The sequence below is a fragment of the Neodiprion fabricii genome, chromosome 3, assembly GCF_021155785.1.
Source record: "Neodiprion fabricii isolate iyNeoFabr1 chromosome 3, iyNeoFabr1.1, whole genome shotgun sequence".
Classification (NCBI taxonomy): domain Eukaryota; kingdom Metazoa; phylum Arthropoda; class Insecta; order Hymenoptera; family Diprionidae; genus Neodiprion; species Neodiprion fabricii.
This window is the reverse complement of record NC_060241.1, coordinates 27254576-27274529: the sequence shown is the minus strand read 5'-3', so window position 1 is coordinate 27274529 and position 19954 is coordinate 27254576. Positions and strand designations below refer to the sequence as shown.

General features: G+C 41.3%; 1 protein-coding gene across 3 annotated transcripts in view; it reads left to right on the top strand.

The window, feature by feature from the left end:
* Window positions 1–19954, top strand: part of LOC124179163 (cytadherence high molecular weight protein 2-like) — a 78777-nt gene that overhangs the window by 53739 nt on the left and 5084 nt on the right. For 2 of the 3 annotated variants that reach the window (XR_006869970.1, XM_046563330.1), the window contains exon 6: window positions 19095–19950. Coding sequence is in view for 2 of the 3 variants with exons in the window: in XM_046563330.1 (XP_046419286.1) it covers window positions 19095–19950 (856 nt within the window). In the remaining variant the exon portion in view is untranslated. Of the gene's footprint in view, window positions 1–16804; window positions 19023–19094; window positions 19951–19954 lie in introns of those variants that run through there. The other variant, XM_046563331.1, reaches the window with a different exon arrangement.

Genomic DNA, 19954 nt, shown 5'->3' with positions numbered 1-19954 from the left:
CGGTGACTGTAATGGGTCTGAAACAACATCACTTCGTATTAAGCACATCTCCAAACGGTTGGTGGGTGTATATAACGTACGTACACGCTGCACACACGCGCGCATATAGGTACGCACGAGCTGTATATGCGAGATAACTTTGTCCTCTCAACGGCAAAGTCTGTCAGCTGACGTTTCATTTTCATTCAACGTTATACCGCGTCCTGTATCGTTCATCACGTTCCGGTTGCTCAGCATCCGCGAATCCACGGAGTGATACATTATAATATAACTAATGGTACCGGGTCTAACGTAAGGTACCTGTCGGATAACATCGAGAAGTTACTCTGACGACCGACTTTTACCCAGCTTCTGTGTAGGTGTACCAAGATCTCTCCGACTTCGGTTTCGGTACATGTTGTAGAGGTACCTTATACGGGATCGGCGGGTGTGCGGGGAAAAAACTTTGCACATCGAATGGTATTTACCTTTTTAATTCGGGACATGGGATCTATAAGATTTACGTATACGACGAAAAAAGTACTCAGATTTTTAATCAGTAAACGCGACTGGAAATCGTATCCCAATAAGTAATTTTCGGATAAATTCGACAAAGTTTTGTGCGCATTTTAGTCGAGCAAGTCAAAATACTTCTGTTATCTTAAGTTGTCCTATTGGATCCGCCGTTTTCTTATTTTTTTCTCTTCGGATTTCGTTTCTTCAAATTCACATTCAGGGAGCCTGAATACTACTATGAACAATTGAAATTTTCTGATATAATTGGAAAAGAACAAATAATAAGTTTTTTCACTGGAATACAAAATTTATTAGATTTTAGAAACGGACTGCCGTTTATGCTTCAAAATATCAAATATCTAAAAATGGCTTCGTTTTATATTCGCTCTTACAGTCGATGTAAGTGAGAGTCTTGAGACTACTCCTCATAAATGTTCAACTTCAACGTTGTTACGTTCGGAGAATTCTGTTCTGTCTAACTTTGAAAACCTGCCCGCCATCTCGTGTTGATCAAACGTTGTAATAAAAATGCAATTCACTTCTTTTATATAAAAGTACTGGATCCAAGAGGAAATGTAGAGGTTTGAGAAAACAATATGAAAGGGAAATAACGTTCGCGCTCACATGTCGCCAGTCACGCCTTCTGTTCCACCTTGCAGTCTGGCGTGTCTTTGTACGGGTGTATGATGGTGTTAGAGCAACGTTATCGCAATACAATGCATGCTTCGCTTTTCGAACGATTCGTTACACTTCGTATTCTTCAACATCACAAATAAAGTACAAGTATGCAATTTAACGAATGATTTCACTACAGCACGATTTTTTAATCCGCCAACTTCAGCAAACGGTTGAAATCACATGGCACTCATCCAAGTATCGCTCTTTTGCCCGGTACTTCCGGCATCGGAAAAAAATAAATACACATATTTTTTTTACCATTGTAATCGACGGAAGGAAGGAAAGAACGAAAAAAGGAGCGAGAATCACCGTGTGTAAGGTTTATTCTTTCGTCCCTCGAATTATTGCCCGTCAATTTTCTCGAATGTGCACCGATTCACCCGACTTTATTATAAACCCAAGTTGGCGAGAGGAGGGAGAGAAAGTATCGGGAGAAAAAACAAACGCTATATGGCTATTCGTAAAAATAATCCCGGTTCCTCTGCAGCGTTTGTATAGCTTACGGAGGAATGCGCGAGGGTATAAAACTTCCGGCGAAAGGTTTTGAGAAAATAAAACGTTTCACACCCCCGAAAAATATTCCGGGGAGGCGATCCGGAATCCGGGAAAAAAAGCGGAGGCCGAAAAACTATCGCTGCATTACATTGACCGTATTCGGAGAAAATCATGCCCGGTGGCTCAAATATGAATCAACGAAAGAGAAGAATGACGCCGAGACCTTCCGGATCCTCAGGAGCCTTCGAACCCATTGCTTCCGGGCTCGGGAGGGAGCGGTTGGACAATATTTTTCTATCGCCCTCCATCGATAAGTCTCAGTCTTCCACGAGAGCGCGACGCACCAGCGATTGGTGACACAAATGACCTAGAATCCAGGTTCAAGCCGCGCACTCGGGACGAACGGAAGAGGATGCCGTGGGTGTGGCAGGATGCGAGGAGAGGAAATGGGAAATGACGCGTGAACTGGTAGAGGTCGTGTCTGAACTTTATTAAAAATGTTATCAAAATCGGCGCATTCCTAGGAATCCTTTGCCGAGAGTGAGTTATCTCCTCCGTATTTCAAATGCAGACATGACTCATCGTTAGGTACGTACCTTTTCGCTATTCCGCCTAGCTCCGTAACGCGTCCAACCCCTACTTGCTAATTGCCGTTTAATTTTCGTAATGAGTTTCGGGGGCTGTCGCGTGTCTTTTTGTTATCAAAATCTGGCAGCGGTCATGTGCGAAGGTGTCTAATTTAATCACAGACACTGAGATCCCGCGAGTTTTCAGTGCCGTTGAAAACGTAACGATATCTTTGTTATTTAACGTTTCCAAAACTATGAATTCTGTGCTTAGCTCCGAAGATTCAACCGAACGCGTATATAAGTTATCCAACTACGTACAATTCATAAAAGTACAAATTATACGTTAGTGCTTCATGGTCCACCTTGTTCCGAACGTTACGACGTATGCTTTAATTCTTGTAGCGAGATATAATCAAATGCTGAATTTATACACTTAAAACTTACAGTTTCACGGATAACGATAAAAATGATATGACACCCGCGGTGTGTATGTATAAAAATGATCAATCTTCGATAATCAAAAATGTAATGAGGCATACATTAGGGTGTTTCGGTAAGTAATAATTTGCGATTTTCCACTGTGGCACCCGCCAAAAAGTTTGGTCTTGAGAAAGATTCTGTCAAAAGATGACCGTTCTACGTTATATATGTGGAAGATCGCGTGCATTTGGTCCATCCCTTTTTCACATTGTTTTTAATTTCTAAAGAAACACGTTGTAGGACTTCAATTATTATTTCTTTCCTGACACTTATATTCGACCCAAAGATCGCGAGCCATAACACAGCAATATGTCATCCGGGTATCTTATTCTCCTAAATTAAAAGTTCATTTTAAATTATAACTATTATTATGAGATTGAATTAATGATGAATGATCGTCAATATATATTTCTCAAACATCAACTGGAAACTTGATATTACAAGTGTGCATCTTCTTTGTAACGTAAATTGATGTTATGATTAATGTAAGCAATAAAAAAAATGTTGTTCACGATTCCTCACAAATTTAAGAAAATATATAAACCTGAAAAATGGACTGAGCGTGATGTTCCACGTAACGTAGAACACGCGTCGTTTGCCAGAACCTTTCTTTTGACCTAAGCAAACTTTAGGGGGTGCCACGGTGTAAAATTGCTAATTATTTTTCTTGAAACACCGTAATATATACTACAGAATTGTTAAAACGAGAGAGTGAATACAATTAACGCACGTACGAAGACCGGCAGTACTATAAATAAATAGTATAAATGATAAAAAAGTAAGCTTGATATATCTGTGATGTACCATTGCAGGACATAATGCATTATTTATTCAATTCGATGTATATAATAATAAGTGTTTCAATGTTGAGTATACCACATTATTGTTAAATTTAACAACGAACCCTACAAATAAGTGCAGATTTGACTTTGAGAAATTCGTACCCACAAGCATTAACTGCATTAAACATTTGCGTTGACAGTTATAGTGTCACATGATGCGAATCACCTTCACTTGTTGTGAAAAAAGTTGGTATATAGGTATATTCAGATTAAATTTTGAGTCGCGAATCCATTAATCTGCGGTTATTTACGGTTTACAAAAACAATTGTACGTCTCTGCGCATTGTAGACGTAGGTATAAAGTTGGTGTTTTTCACGCGGTCGCAGAGAAACTTGCAGGTGCAATCTTCGGTGCCAGTGTTGAGTGAATTATGGTAATTGGATGTTTACTGTTTAAACAAAATATATAAATATTTCTACACCGCTGGCGGGTATAATTTGTCCAATTACTTCAAACTTCGTTTTCGAGAGCTTTGAAACTCCCAACGTTCAACGTCTTCTTTTACATAATTATGATTCAGAACGTCAACGGCGTGGGCTGGAATGCATGTTGAAGTTGATGTTAAAATATTTAATTATTAACATTCAATGGTATCCACCCTTCTGGCACAGTTCGAAGAATCCAAGTAGCCTTTGTTTGATACAAATCAATGTGTCAAAGCTGGTAATAAAACCTTCGCCGGAACGCGAGCTTTCGGTCGTTCGTGGTTGAGCCGGAATCGACAAGGCTTTGATCTACGGTGAAACGAGACAAACCAAAAAGTAGCAGTTCATAGATGTAAAGCCTGTTTCGAGAACACCACGTTTATTGGACAATATCACATTTAAAGACGCACGTATTATAAATTTCAAGGAAACGTGTTGATCAACGGTCTGCGTATTAATACAAAAACAATAAAATTTTGGATCATTAAATTTTTTGCAATCGATATTTTTCAGATGTGAATAATCTTTGCACCGTAATAGGGATCAAAATTCGATGTAATTATACGTACCGGTTCAGATATCGCACAAACCTGACTGCTAAAATTACGCAATGACAATTATTAAATTCAATAACTGATTCACCCTGAAAAGCACACAGTTTGATATAATTTCCCACGCGGTTTTCCAGCAACTAATTCAACACGCCACCTGCTTCTCGGAGGACGTTCGTATTGAAACTTCACGCCTGCGGTGTTATTGTTGGGAAACGGATTCGTGTACCAACTTTTATTTTACTTTCTTTCTTTCTTTTTCTCTCTCTCTCTCTCCCTCTCGCTCTCTTTCTTTCTTTTTTATCATTACTTTTCATTATTCTTTTTCGCTCCCCAGGCCATAAATTTTGCCGGAGTTTCGTCCGGTCTTAAGATATCAGCTTATTGTAACAATCCTCACTGGGTTTCCTATTATTATTTCACTTCTCTCTTTTTCAATGCCTGCAAGAAAGCCAAGGCATTGTACGCGGCTATACGTGTACTGCAGTTCAAGTATCAGAAGCTGGTCCGCCGGTACCGTTCATCGGACTTCGGAGGGGCGTAGCAGGGAGGGAGGGCTTTACTTTTTTCCCTCTCTCCTCTGGATGGAAATGCGGTGGGGAAATAAAAAGTAGCGAGCAAAAAGTCGAATGAAGTTCAATCCTCAGGCCGGAACAGTCGTTTGCAACATTTTCTTTCCTCCGTTCGAAGCCAAGACACACCCTCGGTGGGGGGCTAATAGTTTCGAGTTTGAAAAACAAAGAAACTCGCGGAGTGACTGTGATGGATGGAGCTGCCAATGCAAAAAGGTTGGATCGACGGAAACGGAGCCGGACCGAGTTTTGCATCTGTGCCTGGGTCCCGTACCCTCCCCTCCTTCCCAATCCCTCATCCCTTCCACGGAGTATTTATCTCCGTCAGCTATTAAGTGATCCGGCTGCTGTGACTCAAAGCCAACGAAGGAGGCTGCACGCTTTGAGGGAAGCGGAGCTTCAAGAGCTTGCAGAGTAGAGCCGAGAGAGCTTGCGACCTCAAGCCTCGCCCCGTGACTCGTCGGTGTGCAACCTCGTCGCGAACAAAGGCCAACCAGGGCTTAACACCCGCTAGCGTAGGTAAGAAAAAAAGAAGTTTGGTCACTAAAAAGTTTGGTAATACAAAATCGCTTTTGGAAAAACCTTTCATATGGAACCTCGGCCGTTTCGAGTTGGTCGCGGCTAGGTATAAGGTGGGTAGGTGGTGGGTAAATATTTACGTGCAGGTATACGTATACAGTTTGCGAAGGAAGGAACAGTCGGGGAAAGCTCTTTTTCTCCGTTCCCGAATGACCGATTTCTTTTTCCTTTCTTTACGACACTTGGCTGACGGTCGAGCAGCCGATCCTACCCACATTTTTACAATCCAGTTATGTTGATCGTACGCTTCGCAATATTCTGTCACTTGTTTCATACTTGGGTATAGGTATGTCATATTCCGAGAGCTGAAATGCCTTGACACCCGAGGTATCTTCACTAGCACCATGGATTCTACATATAATATCGATTGCCGGCTTCAGTGTATAAGTTTCTCTTTCCCATTGTATTTGCCATTATTATATTACAGCTAGGAATTTTCTTTCGTACTCAAATTGCTACACGTTCGTCAAACTTTCATTTGTCCCGCTATATTTTCATATGCCAAGGACTCTGCGGGAAACGAAAATTATACACGTACCACTGTATATACTTTGAGAAAAATCGCCGCCAATGATTGACGTGTGGCTTTAATACCGCACACCGCATAAGCAGAAATCAAAATAACACGTATTTTCAGCTGGGTGAATATGTGTCATATAATACGTTTTTCGTTGTAGACGTTGTATTTGTACGTTCAGTAATTTTACTGAAAATAATAATAATTCTAAGCAAACTACGTCAGTGCGGTACTCGTAAAACGTGTCTGTGTTCCCGACGTACCGTCATTTCTTTTCTCATCATCATTCTTTTTATTTTGCATTCCAAAGCCGTCAAGGAACAGATCGTTGCAAATAACTGCTAGAGGTAATTCCCGTAGGTAGTGAAATTGCCAAAGACGACAATTTATGTGTTTTCGTCCACCCCTCGCTGTTTTATTGCTCGAGATAGAGTTTTGATTTCCATCTTACACATATACCTTATACCCCAGTCTACGGGTTTGAGATCCGGGGAAAAGGCTTCGAAATTTCTATAATCTCTATAAAACACGTAAAATATTGGAAGCCATGATAGCGAATCGCGTGCGGGACAATGAAAGTCAATCTACTTCTCAGACTCGTGAATTGCAATATCGCTTTCCGCTCGACTGGGGTTAAATAAGAGAACTTGTTCGCAGTAGACTTGACGCTCACACTTTTCATCATCCTTGTTATTAAGATTATTATCGTTATTTAAATTAAGACTATGTATATACGAACAATAATCTAATTTTCCGTGTAATTATATGTATACATACGCTTTACAATAACACCTGTGCGAATGAGTCAAGAGAGGCTTGTAGCGGTTAATTAAAACCTATCTGTGGTTAAAGTAGCATTTTAAAAATCGTTTATTCGAGTGTTCATCAGCTAAATATCTTGGACATACATACCTTTGAGAATGAAGCGGTGGAGAGCAAGTTTGGGAATGATACGAATGCTCGTGCAGTAAATAGATGCACAAGGTATAAATACAGAGACACCTTGTAACGTCGTAAGTACAAACATTAAGCCCTCACTGTGCAAAATAATTAAGTGTTGTAACTATCTTGACTAATCATCGATTACAAGGTTTTCATTTTCTAGACATTGAATGTATGTACGTACATTAGGGTGGTTAAAAAGAAGCTTTTTTTCACCCCTAATAGTGTTCTGATGATGACAACTATGCTTTCTTATAGAGGTTTGGAAAATTTGAAGAATCAGCTTCAAGGATCTATGCATGAATTTGAAAATTGTTTCGTAGTTCACGAGTATTTCAACTTTCAATGAAAAGTGAAATTTTCAGATGCTAAATAAATGGAAAATAAAAATTCAAAGAGTGACTTGTTAGCTTGAGCTAAGAGCTCATTTTTGAGATGGATTTTTATTTTTATCAACATTCTAGAGGATAAAAAAGTGAAAAAAATCCTTTTTGTGCCACCCTAATGTACATGTACATTTGTTGCGGTTGAAACTTGCTCAATGTGAAGTTTATAAATTCTGCAATTATCGTACTTATATATCCAACCCACGTGTATGGAAAATTCTTCAGCCAATCTTGTTACGGGCATACCAGAACCACTCTTATGCCAAAATAATCGCCGCACTTATACGGGAACCAGAAAGATATTTAGTGTGAACACTTATACAGGTAAATACATATATATATATATATATATATATATATATATATATATATATATATATATATATATATATATATATATATATATATATATATATATGTATTATATAAACAACAATAAAGAAGTCAAAAGATATTGTAGTACTATCGAAAAAATAAAAATGCATTTGCAATATGAAATAAATAAATTGGAAATGAAAAAGAGCTGTACCATGTAACATATTTACCGATATCAATATCGTCAATACGTTTCATGGCACTTCACGAGAACTAACACTTTTACTCAACACTGCAACGTATACGAAAAGCAAAACTTGGACGTCTTTTTGGCTTTTTCTGTATCTCTCTTTCCCTGAAAAAGTTGACGCATTTTGTTGGATGGGTATATGTAGATATCATCGTTGCTGTTTATATACGGAAAAGCGGTATCGTGTTCCGTTGCAGAATAAACGATCATATCCGACATCGGAAGCACGCGTGATTCATAAGGCTCTCTCGCTGCGCGAATAATTTATGTTCATTCCAAAACTCCAAACAAAATACAGTTAGATGCATGACATATATAATAATATATGTGTATGGCGCATTCCATGTCAAATCGTATTACAGACGTTCCTGAATTTTTCAACCTCATACAAAATTCATGCAGAAAAATAAAGGATCAACCATGAGTTACTTTAGATTTTTTGACTCGATTTGGAATCGCGATGTAAAGAATAAAAATAAATCGAAACCTGTGGTGAAAGAATCATTCTAAAATTACGTTTGATTTTATTAAAATAAAATTTCAATGTGTTAAAAATACGATGTGCATCGTGGAATCTGTTCTTACAAGGATAAATATTTTGTCGAAACAAATGAAAAGGGGATTAGGGAAAACGTAGCATTTTCTCGTTCAAGTTGATATAGAATACTCCGTATACGGTATTCCGCCTTTAGTTTGTCGTAAAGGCTCCTAAACTTCAGTGTTATAAAATGCGGAGCTCACGGAATACATTTTACCAGAAACTCGGGACGATGCTAACCTCTCACTTGCATCCTGCATGGAAGCTGGGGTGCCGGGGTAGGTGGACCGTGGCAGTGAATAACATTCTTAGCTACAGCAATACTCGTATTTCGAGAAAAGAAATAATTCGCACTGGAGGTAGAGAAAAACTAAATAAATAAACAGCCCAAAAAGACCAAACAAGTTGTACGGTACGTAGGAAGAAACCACACCAGTTTTCGCTCCTGTATCTCTCTCTCTTTTTATCTCTCTCTCTTTCTCTCTCAAGTCTCGCCCGGTATTTCGCTGCTTCGTCCCTCTTTCGTGTCTCGGTTTCGCAGCTCTTCTCTGAACCCAACTTTGCATCAAGCAAAGACCAAACTACGAGGAAAAGATTCTCTATGCAAACGGCTGAAGATAACCTGCACCCCGAGTCGTAGCATTAACGCCACAGGAAGGCATGGCTTTGAAAGATCGTCTTCTTTTTTTTTCCCCAATTTTTTGTCAACATTTTCACGCTTTTTCTTCTTTTTCGCCGGCAACGCATTTTCCTCCTTTTTCGAAGACCGTTGCCTTTTCCGGAGGTGAAATGGAATCAGCCGTGTACACAGAGGATGACTCTCTTCGCGGTGAATCCTCGCAAACAAGCATCGGCTTCACTTCCAAGTAGGTATTATACATGAGAGCTACCGGTGGAATCGGGCTGTTTGAGGATACCGGGGCGAAACGAACAAGGAACGTTCCCCGCCCAACCACGCGAATGTATTTCTTCTCTCGACTTGGGCAAGCCCAACTACACCGGCTCCGAATCATCCAAACAAAAGCTTATACTCAAGCCCGGCGAGGGGGGCGAAAGAACGAAGGCGGGCTGGTAGTAGTTACATAGAGCTTTGTTTCTCGCTCTCCAAGTACGAGAATTTTTGGCGCACCCCGGCCGACAAAGCGGGGCGAGAAAAGTTTTGGAAAAACTTTCGGACCTTGCCGTCTCCTTGTGTGCCCTGCATTCGTCCCCCGCCCCTCACCCCCGCCCCCACCGCCACCCCCCATCTCCTTCCTTTTCTTCGGAGGAACAACAGCATTCGAAATCCGAATCCAGCAGAGCGTGCACTTTCAATTCTCTACTCGATAATCGATACAAGTGCTCTCTCTTCGGCGCAAAGGCGGCAAACGGGCAGGAAGTAGGGGCTGGGAGATGACGAAGGGCCGAAAGTGAGCAGCCGTGCACCCTATCAAGATTATACTTCGCATCGCGAACCCGCTTTTTAACAGCTCGGTGGCGAAATGAAACCTTCCTTCGATTCGGGGTCGCGAATGATTGTCGTATACCGTAGGCTGATTTTTTCATCGAGTTAAGAAATCTGTATTTACAACGCTGCTACCGTGACGACGAGTTTTGAAAAAATGTCTCTTTTCATTCCTCCGCGTCGCACGTGTTTCAGCTTTTCAGGAGTATAAAATCACTCCCTGCACCCATATATCTTCTCCCGTATCACTATCCCAAGTTGAGTATACACATACATATATATATACGTAGTATATACGTGTAGATAACGATGGAATGAAAAAAGGACTCATGAATATTTATACGCAATAACAATGATCGTGCTTTTCTTGCAGCCTCTGGTGCTTACGGCACCGCATCCCCTTCTTATTAGGAGGGTGATGAATTATCAATCAAATGATCGAGTAGCCGCGGAGCTCTAACGTCGGCCAACAGGGCTCACGGATTCGGAAGATGGATATATTTGAAAATATCTGGAGGGTCGATCCGTCGAAACTATGTAGGTATCCCTGGATACCCAGCGTCGATCGTCGAGACATCAAAGCGTACACTCGGTCCCAATGGTTCCCCTTTATATCCCGGCGAGCCCGTATATCCCGGACACATACATACACATATATACAACTCCATATATATGTATACATACGTACGTACGTATGTATGGATCATGTACAAGGACATATGTATACGTGTGTATACATAGAGAAAGAGAAGTAAGTGAGGAAATGAGAGGTCCGAGGGGAGGAGAACGGGGAATATCTCGCTAGCCTCGAGCAGTTGGCCGTCCTTCCATTATATTGCTTCGGACCCCCGAACGGCGAATACGTAAATTTAAGGGAACCGCACGTGAGCAAGATCTAAAAGGGTCCGGCGCCGTTGATCCCTGACGTTTTAAAGGACCAAACTGAAATAAGACTGGTTCGCCGAGGGAGGAAAGGACCGCGTTAAAGAGCAGTTCGCAACGGCCGAGGGGAGAGATAAGCTCTTCCGCCAATCCAGCAACCTTTTCTCTTTATTTGGCTTTTTTATGAGGTGACGCTGACACGATAAATACTTAATGCCACGGTGTCGTTGGCAGGTGGGTAGGTAGGTACCTTTATGTGTATGTTAACTTGCCACCGCGCGGAGAAGCGCGCTCTAGATCCGAGTGAAACGCGCCGGGCACTAACGACACTAACTCTATCGCTTTCCATCGATTAGAGCTGAGTACCCTCAACAAGAAAGTTGGCAGCAACACTCGAGCGACTGCTTTATACCTATGTATATAATACATAATGTGCATACCTGTATATTTAGTGCAAAGTTGCTCTTCTTACTGCCGCAGCTGTATTAGATTACAAAACACACGAAACCCTGTTTCGGCCGAATGAAACCATCGCCGTTAACAAAAGGAAAACAACTCGTTTGCAGGCGTGTGTTCCAGCATGTACGTATAGCTGTGTCGAATCTCGGGGAAACCCTTCGGGCCGAAGGCCTTCGTTTCTCTACGAGGCCGAGAGACGAGAGACGATCCCATATTCGGAGTTTAATTACAGAAACAACCGCAGTTGGCAAATCGCTTTCTAGCCCGGTGAAAAAATAATTAACCAACAAGATACACTGGCACGCGTGACCAACGTTGGGCACATACCTTAATGTAGGCCCACCATCGTGTTTCTTGGGGTGCTTTGCCTCGCCTCGCACGCAGACACGTGCCGATTCGCTCGGATGGTCTGGATATTGTACGAACTACGATTACGCGCCCTGAATTTTACATGACTGGAGGATACGTTGCTTGAACTGTAAATTCTATGTAAGGAACTCCGTGCGCCAACGAACTAGCTCGGTTAAAATTTGAAAAAAAAAAAAAAACTGCAAATTAGCGTCCGGAGGCGGTAGAGTTTCTTTACGCGTGACATGGTAATTTACGTTCGGGTCGACGGTTTATTCAATCAATTTGAAATTCCTTGTTCACGCGGAGAGAAGAAAATGAGCAGATTTTACTGAAAATTGCAGGAAAGGAGAGACGCATCAAGGTTTTGGGTAAGAAATACCCATGTCAACTATATTTTTTACGATAAATATAGCAGATCTTACTCTACCCAAATTCGTTTTCACTGTTTCTAGGATAAATTATACATTTTACGAAGTATATTTCACCTAAGAACCTGACGTGTACCTCTTTGCCTGCAGTGTTGAGTAAAATCTGCTCTTTTATTCAGTGTGCGGAGAATGTATATTTGTCACGGATATTCAAGGCGAAGAATTAACAATGAATACAATGTGTTTTTATATCTTATAATTATGTAAAGTTCCTCAAAGTCACTCGCAACAAATACATTCGTACAACTGAAGCGTTTTGACGAAGCGGATGATAGTTTAAGGTTTGAATTTCATAGTTGGCGATTAAAGATTTTCAACATGCGCCACTACGTATTATTGCCTCATACGTGAGTTGGTATATAAACGTGTCTTCTGCGAGATCTTTATTTTTATTTTAGTAGCATGTATCCATGATCGGTGCAAGTACGCTTGACTGGACCGGTATAGAAACTCAGTTGCCTATGACATTGATCATTGTGAGACATCGAATCGCGAGGAATAAGAGGTAAATACACGGTAAGCTTTGTTATATTCACTTTCTTGACGGTGAATTCTCGTCGGAAAGAAGGGAAATCGTATCGAACCGATAAAAGTCATTCGAAAATCCAGCCAGCAAAGCGTTTCGAGATAATAAAACGTCGAGCAGTTTACCTTCGGCATTGCAGTTTTCTTTTTACTTCGCGCTGGTTAAATCATTCCCGAGTACAATACATACACGTGTGCTGTTTACAGTGTGAGATCGGATATTCAAAATTTTCTAAACGTCCGTTGGTTTACTGCATTTTTTCATTTTCACTCAATTACCGTAAAAGCTGAACATGGTAAGTACTGCAGTTCTACGGGAAGATCAGAGGTGAAATAATTAGATCCGGGGGTCTAACGACGTTAATAGCCTACAGCTCATAACTCCCGGGCGGATATATAATCGATACAAGAGTAAGCACTGCTAATGTCGCTATATCCGCTGGACCAGATACGAGGTTAAACCACCGACGAGTTGCCTCGGGCACCGCCCCTATCAATATACACGAACCGGCATGTCCGTCAGCATTGTAAAAGTTTAATTACCGGTATGACAACTGCTCCATTAAAATATCCAAACATATCGAGCACGTGAATATGCGATCTATCTCTTCATGTTGATAATATTGCATCATTTTCAATATTGGCGATTTCACGGTATTATACCTATAATTCAGCACACAGTACCTTTTTCATCGCTGCAAATCGCTCTGCGATTATGCAATTTGTATGTATTCAAATGCTACGCTCCGCTTTGATTTAACGTTATCGGCTTGCATTTCGTAATATTTCCCATTTGCAGACACGCGGTGTGGCTAAATTCATTAAAATAAAAACTCACTTTGAGGAATAGTTTATACACATTCACACATACCATATATAACTGTAATATACTTAAACTTGTGATGAAAAAATGAGTGCGATCGTGTTTTGTTGTGTATAAGATAAAATTCACGCCGATTATGGGGCAATCGGAATGTGTGCGCGATGCGTATTAGTCTGCCGTATATTTCTCACCGCACGGAGTTATGGGATTAATTTCACACGTGCAAGGGAGCTAACGAGCGCTCATGCTGCGGAAAACGGGTACTTGGCCGTAAAAAAGCTATTTGCAACGCATAAAGTAAACCGAGTGATTCGCCATGCTCACCAGCTAGCCCGGCCACATACTGGACCGCCAAGATAAATAGCTCAAGCCCCGGCACTATACCCAGCTACGACACTTAAAAAGATGCCAGTAACGTTTTATCGAAGGAACTCGAAAGAAAATTACCACGCGCCCATGCCAGCGACACTAAGTTGTCACAGCGGCGATAACGTCAGAACCAATCGCTTGAGTACCTAACCCGCGTGCAATTGGTTGGTACAATAATTCATCACATTCGGCATTCGAACAATAACTCTTGATTTCGACAGTAATTCGATACTCGATGCGATGCAAACGTTTGTCAGGAATCAACAGAACCTCGCATATGCGCTTGCGATATTCATAAATTCATAATCGAAATGACGCCAACTTTATAGATACACTGAGAAATTATTACGTATAACCGGCTGAAATAAACGTTGGAAATTTTTCATTCTCAACCCAATTCACAGACAATGACGAATAGTGAATTGTTGAAATGTAGCGTTAATGGAACACGATATTGCGAACCGTTGACGGTAATTGAAGGAAGAATCACGATCGAGATCTTGCCAAATTTTGTTACCGTGTTAAGAATAAACTCACGGGGTACGAATGGTCAGTTTCAGAAGTGGTTACTTCCACGTAGAAAGCTCACCTCGCGTAGTGTATACCTGTATAGTCCGTGTCTGGCGTAACGACCAGTTTTAAGTAACCATCAAGAATGTGTTGTAAGGAATAAAAAGCACGGCGTATACGGCTTGAAAGAGCGTAATTCAACCAAGAATAGGATTACAGTAAAAACCGGAGTCATCCTCGCAGCAGAGAAGAATAAACAGAAGGAAGAATAAGATCTGTGTAAAAGGAGGAGAAAATGTAGACCTTTAGTCTTATCTTCTATATAGTTTCCTACTACTTTATTTACTATTACTCCCATAATCTCGTCCTTATACTGCTCTGCCCAGTCGTATGTACTCGAGAAGCTATAAACTGTTACTCGTATAAACTTTTACTACCCCAAGACAATCCACATCGGCGCCCACTTCTTGGTTTCCACGTATTGCCATCTTCCTTGGTCATTGATTGCGGATTGATTCTGTCCGCATCGACTTATCCACGGATGACAGACAACTCGACGCAGCTCTGAATATCCGATATTGAAGAGTATAGTTTTGAAATACGTCAACGAGTAAGGTAAATACATCATCGAGACAATTCTTTAACCACTTTTAGATTCCGTCTATATGTACTACTTGGAATATAATATGATTCTTTTATTACTTGCGGACTTTTACAATCAATAATTTGCCTTGAGTATCAACTTTGGCCCTTGAGAGTTCACAGAAATTCGCTCTGTCTATGTTGTCGTAGAAACGTGCATTCGATAAGAAATATGGGAAATCTATGTTATATTTATGAACCGCCAACAATGATAGTATCCAATAATTAGGATATTGTAAACTGGCGATGAAAAAGTTTCCAAACTAGGTTACACGTAGAGAAGTCGTGACCGAAGAAAAGTATATCTTCAAACTCGTATATGTTTTCAAAACTTTGAAGCGGTGAAAATAACGGAAGGAAACATAAAAAGAGAGGCAGAGCAATATTGCCTCGCGGCTGGCGTTCGATGCCGAGTCTTGAAAGTACAAGGCCATACATTTATTGTACTTAACTGTCCCTCGACTAAATTCCTGCCCTTTGAGTGTTACGTTTTTATTCATGCAGAATATCGTGCCCCCTTCTCTCAACCGACACACCTACCCTACGTACGTACGTTCTACACATATCATATACGCCCAAACACGTGCGGCGTGAACGTACAATTTTACTGTAATCTCAAGGTACGCGCGTACAGCATAGATCTAAATTGTCACGAATGGATGTGCGCCTGTGTGTACCTACGGAGAAAAAGGTAAGCAAATAAATATCGCAATATGCACGTGGCTCACGTACCTCTATTTGCGGAATCCCTAGAGAAATTGAGAAGTAGCGGTGCAAGCTGCGGAACCTATCGCCTCAACCCCTGCGCTTCGCGTTCCGGTTGTGAAAACAAGATTCGTGTCACCGGTATCGTCGGGAACATCGTTCCGAAATCAAATTGTCGAATTCGCAAAGCTGGACGTCTATTTTCCAACGTACAGATGGGAACACGTTCAGTCGTCCTCCTCCATCTCGTCGACAAATTCAATTGCTTACGAATTTACATGATTGCGGGTCCGCACGCGTAAAACCAAATCACCAACGATGAATACCTGCTTATTACATGTAATAACGTTGATTCTAATGCACTTACGGGCACAGCTGACGGTCAACCTCCAGGGAGCTTAAATCTGCCAAATCGTCCTACGACTAGGTTGGATGGTCGGAGCTAACCTACGCTCGGTACACGGCTTGCCGAGAGAATTATAGTTTACCTTGAATTATTCTATAATCATTATTAATGGACCCATTCAAGAATGTGTACCTGTCCTAGGTATATGAGAATTGATGAGAGGGGAAAAGCTAATTGATTTTCTCCAAGTACCACCGTACAAGTCTCAATTACAAATCTGCGCGTTTCTGTGACGATATCTGCAAATTACGTCGGTTATAGTCAGTCTGCTTTTCAAGTTATAGAGTTGCTGAAAAAAAGTTGGAGGATCATGTCCGTGTATACGCATATGTAGAAGCGAGTTGGGTAGCTGTTCATGTGCCGTTATGACGATCCTGAATTCAACCTACGTACAGAGACGTACGGGCATGTTATTGAGTTCCAAAGTGCTATCGAGTGAATTCACGGCTTATATCGTTCATTAATGCCTGGCAACCAGGGCCAAGCGGTTTGTACATTCACTCCAGCACTTTGGATTCCAATAACTTACGGTTGGATCGGCATAATGATACATTATAGGGTTGGGAAACCAATGCACATTCAGCTTACCGATCCCCGTACGTAATGCAAGTTGAAACACGAATCTATTCGAGTTTCGAATATGTCGATAAGCGTTGTGACCACCCAGTGAAACATCATCAGCTGGTCGAGTCAGTACGTAACTTTAAGGTGGCACGAAATCATTGCACTAGCGAAGAACTAACTTCAAAGAAGTGAATGCGCCTTTGTCGTCTATGCGTTGACCAAAATCCAATTTTTACGAGCCTTTCGAACTGCCTTACGACAGTGATTGTATAGGTACGCTGTCTTTTTGCCGTCTAGTCTATCCGATCTAAATTCTATTTGACATTTTAGAGGACATTCGCAGATATTATGGTGGACTCGACGACGACTTAAATATATCATGGAACATCTGACCTTTTTCCTCGAATTCCCGACAATTCTATCTCGACATTTTTTCCGTCGACCATATGCCGCCGTCGAACAGTCAAATAATAGTTGACACCCTGACAGTTGAGCCACCTAGGAAATGATTTTGAACAGACGCTTTACGTCGACTATACGCTACATAACTCGATCATCTGCAGGAGGGTTAACACATCGGCCTCGCCCCAAGTGTTGAGATAGTGACGAATACAGTATAAAGATTCGTATCGAGCCTGTCTCCGCGAATGCCGCATCATATGATCATATTACATTCCATACATATCATAAAACGTCTAACGAATTACATTCGTGGTCAAAAGAAACGATGGAACGGTTTATTATAGTTTTCAATACCGTATACTTATGTTTATAATATATTTGAGATGTGATCATACGTGATAATAAATACTCGATACTTGAAATGAATTAGTGATACAGGAATGTTGTGCGAGTTATCCAAATGCGGTGAAGTAGATTGATTCTACAAAAATATGCTCCGACCACGAGGACACGGAAAATCGTATATTTATCAAGCGATTGTTCGAAAGAATTTCCGGAAATGGTCAGGCGGTTACCTGGAAAATCAAAGATTTGAAAACGAAAGGCGTTCCGAAGTGCAAGGTGAAGCAGTTTTCAAACTGCCTTTGTTACCGGAAAATTCTTGGTGTAGCATTTCGCCGAGTGATGTCGCTACTGCTTGCCGCGACAAGGTCGGTAAGGCTGGATATTTACGAGCGGGAAAATGCTCCGTGGTATTTTGCTGCAGGGTTCTTGACCAATAGGAATGCCAGTAAAGCCGGGTCAAGAACTGGGCAGCAAAGTACTACGGCAGCATTTTGCTGCCCGTGGAAATCCAGCTTAAGCAAAACCCGTTTAGCTGTGCCGTTTAGTGACCACGCCGGTAACGACCGAACGTGTTGCGGGATTAGGGTCGTTTGACAGTTGTGTTTACGAGTACAATAACCTCAACCACTATTGGCAGACAAGTGATTACAGCGGTGTTAAAGGTGCAAGCAAGATGCCGCAGTCCGATTAGGCCTTGTTATAACATTGAAAATAGCCATGTAGCATTATGAGATATAGGTTGTTCAGATATATCCGACTAACTTGTTAGGTGAAGAGAACCGAATCTTAACCTATAAAATAGCGAAAGAAATAAATAGTCAATGATAATGGTAAGCGAGATAATAGACGGATGATGAGTGAATCTGACGACACAGACGTCCTTCTGCTGATACCTCCGGATTTATTTCTGGTTCCATCGTCGGACTCCGAAGATTCAGAGTTCGGCAGACAACAGTTGGGTTACGGCCTCGGAGTGGGTGCCACCGGTGTGGTTACAGAGTTGTTCGAACAGGTTCAGTCTCTTGAAAATAGGATATCTCTGATTGAATCGAAGGACACGAGTTTGGATGCCTCGTTTTTAAATTGTTCTAGCGAAGCTCAATTGAAGGCTGGCAGCTACTCGTCGCCTTCTAAACAGAACAAGCTATCGCTCAGAAATAAGTCAGGTTCAGTAAGTCAGATTTCAAGCTTACAAAACACCCCAACTAAGCTCCGTCAAGTTTCTTCCGTTCCGACCACTCCCAGTAGCCATCATCATCATCTTCATCATCATTCGACAAATTATACTAATCATTTCTGCTGCGATATGACGTCTGTCCAGTTTGATGCTATGAATAGCAGCAACGCAACTAATGCTTTGGAGTCTCATAGTACTAACCTCATCCCTCGGAACAAACACAACAACTTAACATCGTTCTCCGAGCCATCCATCATTCAACACAGCTCCAGTTCTGATGTAAAAACCACTGGGATCCCGCATTCATTTGTCCCATCCCAACACAGGGAAACGCACACTGCGACGAGTCCCAAATGTAACGAAGCCATCAACCAATGTAATCGCAACAGCAAATCTGTTGAACGCATTTCCTTTTCACTTCCTGTAGCTAACGCGAGTCTAAAACCGATTGGAAAACGGCTCCATCAACGATCTGTTAAAGAGATGGAACTTTCTGAAGTTGATGAGCTTCTCCATGAAATGGAAGCAACGGAAGCTGAACTTGCTAAACGGATTAGTAACAGAAGTTCGTATCAGCTTCGTCAGGGAGACGTGTGCCACCCGAATTCTATCAGCGAAAATGATGTTAGGTTTAAAGAAGTGAATTGGGACCAAGGATTCAATAGTGCATCCCCAGCTTGTCGCTTGGACTCTAACTCTCAATGTACTAAATTAAGTGATCCTCACCAAAATCTTCCAACAGCCGTGACAAACATCTGCATGGCTTTCGATGAGGATTCCCTACATTTAGATGCGACCGACAAGATGATAGCTGATTTCAAAACTTGGCGTTACAACTGTTGCCCAACAGTGCCACAAAAGGTTGAACAAGCTAATAATAATCATAAGGATAGTATGGCTATGTCCGAGGATTTGGAAAAACAAACTTATGCGCGGTCAAATTCTTTGTCAAATGCAAATATTGATGTAAATAAAAAAATCATTGGGTCAGATCAACCTACAATAGCCGTCAATAGTGACAATGCACATTTGCACGCATCAAATGATCGTACGAATTCAAATACTGCTGCTTCGAATTTGCATAGTGATACTTCGAAAGCTTACACGCCTGTACATTCCACACATGTAGAGTCTGGTCAAAGGCAGTTTGCACAATCTCATAGAAATTCTTATAGCACTGGTAATTTATTGAACTGCACGAATGAGGACATCCGTGTTTTCCAAAATGTTGACGCAACGCACAAGATGGGTAATGATGCAGCTACAAATACAGAATTCTCAAGGTAT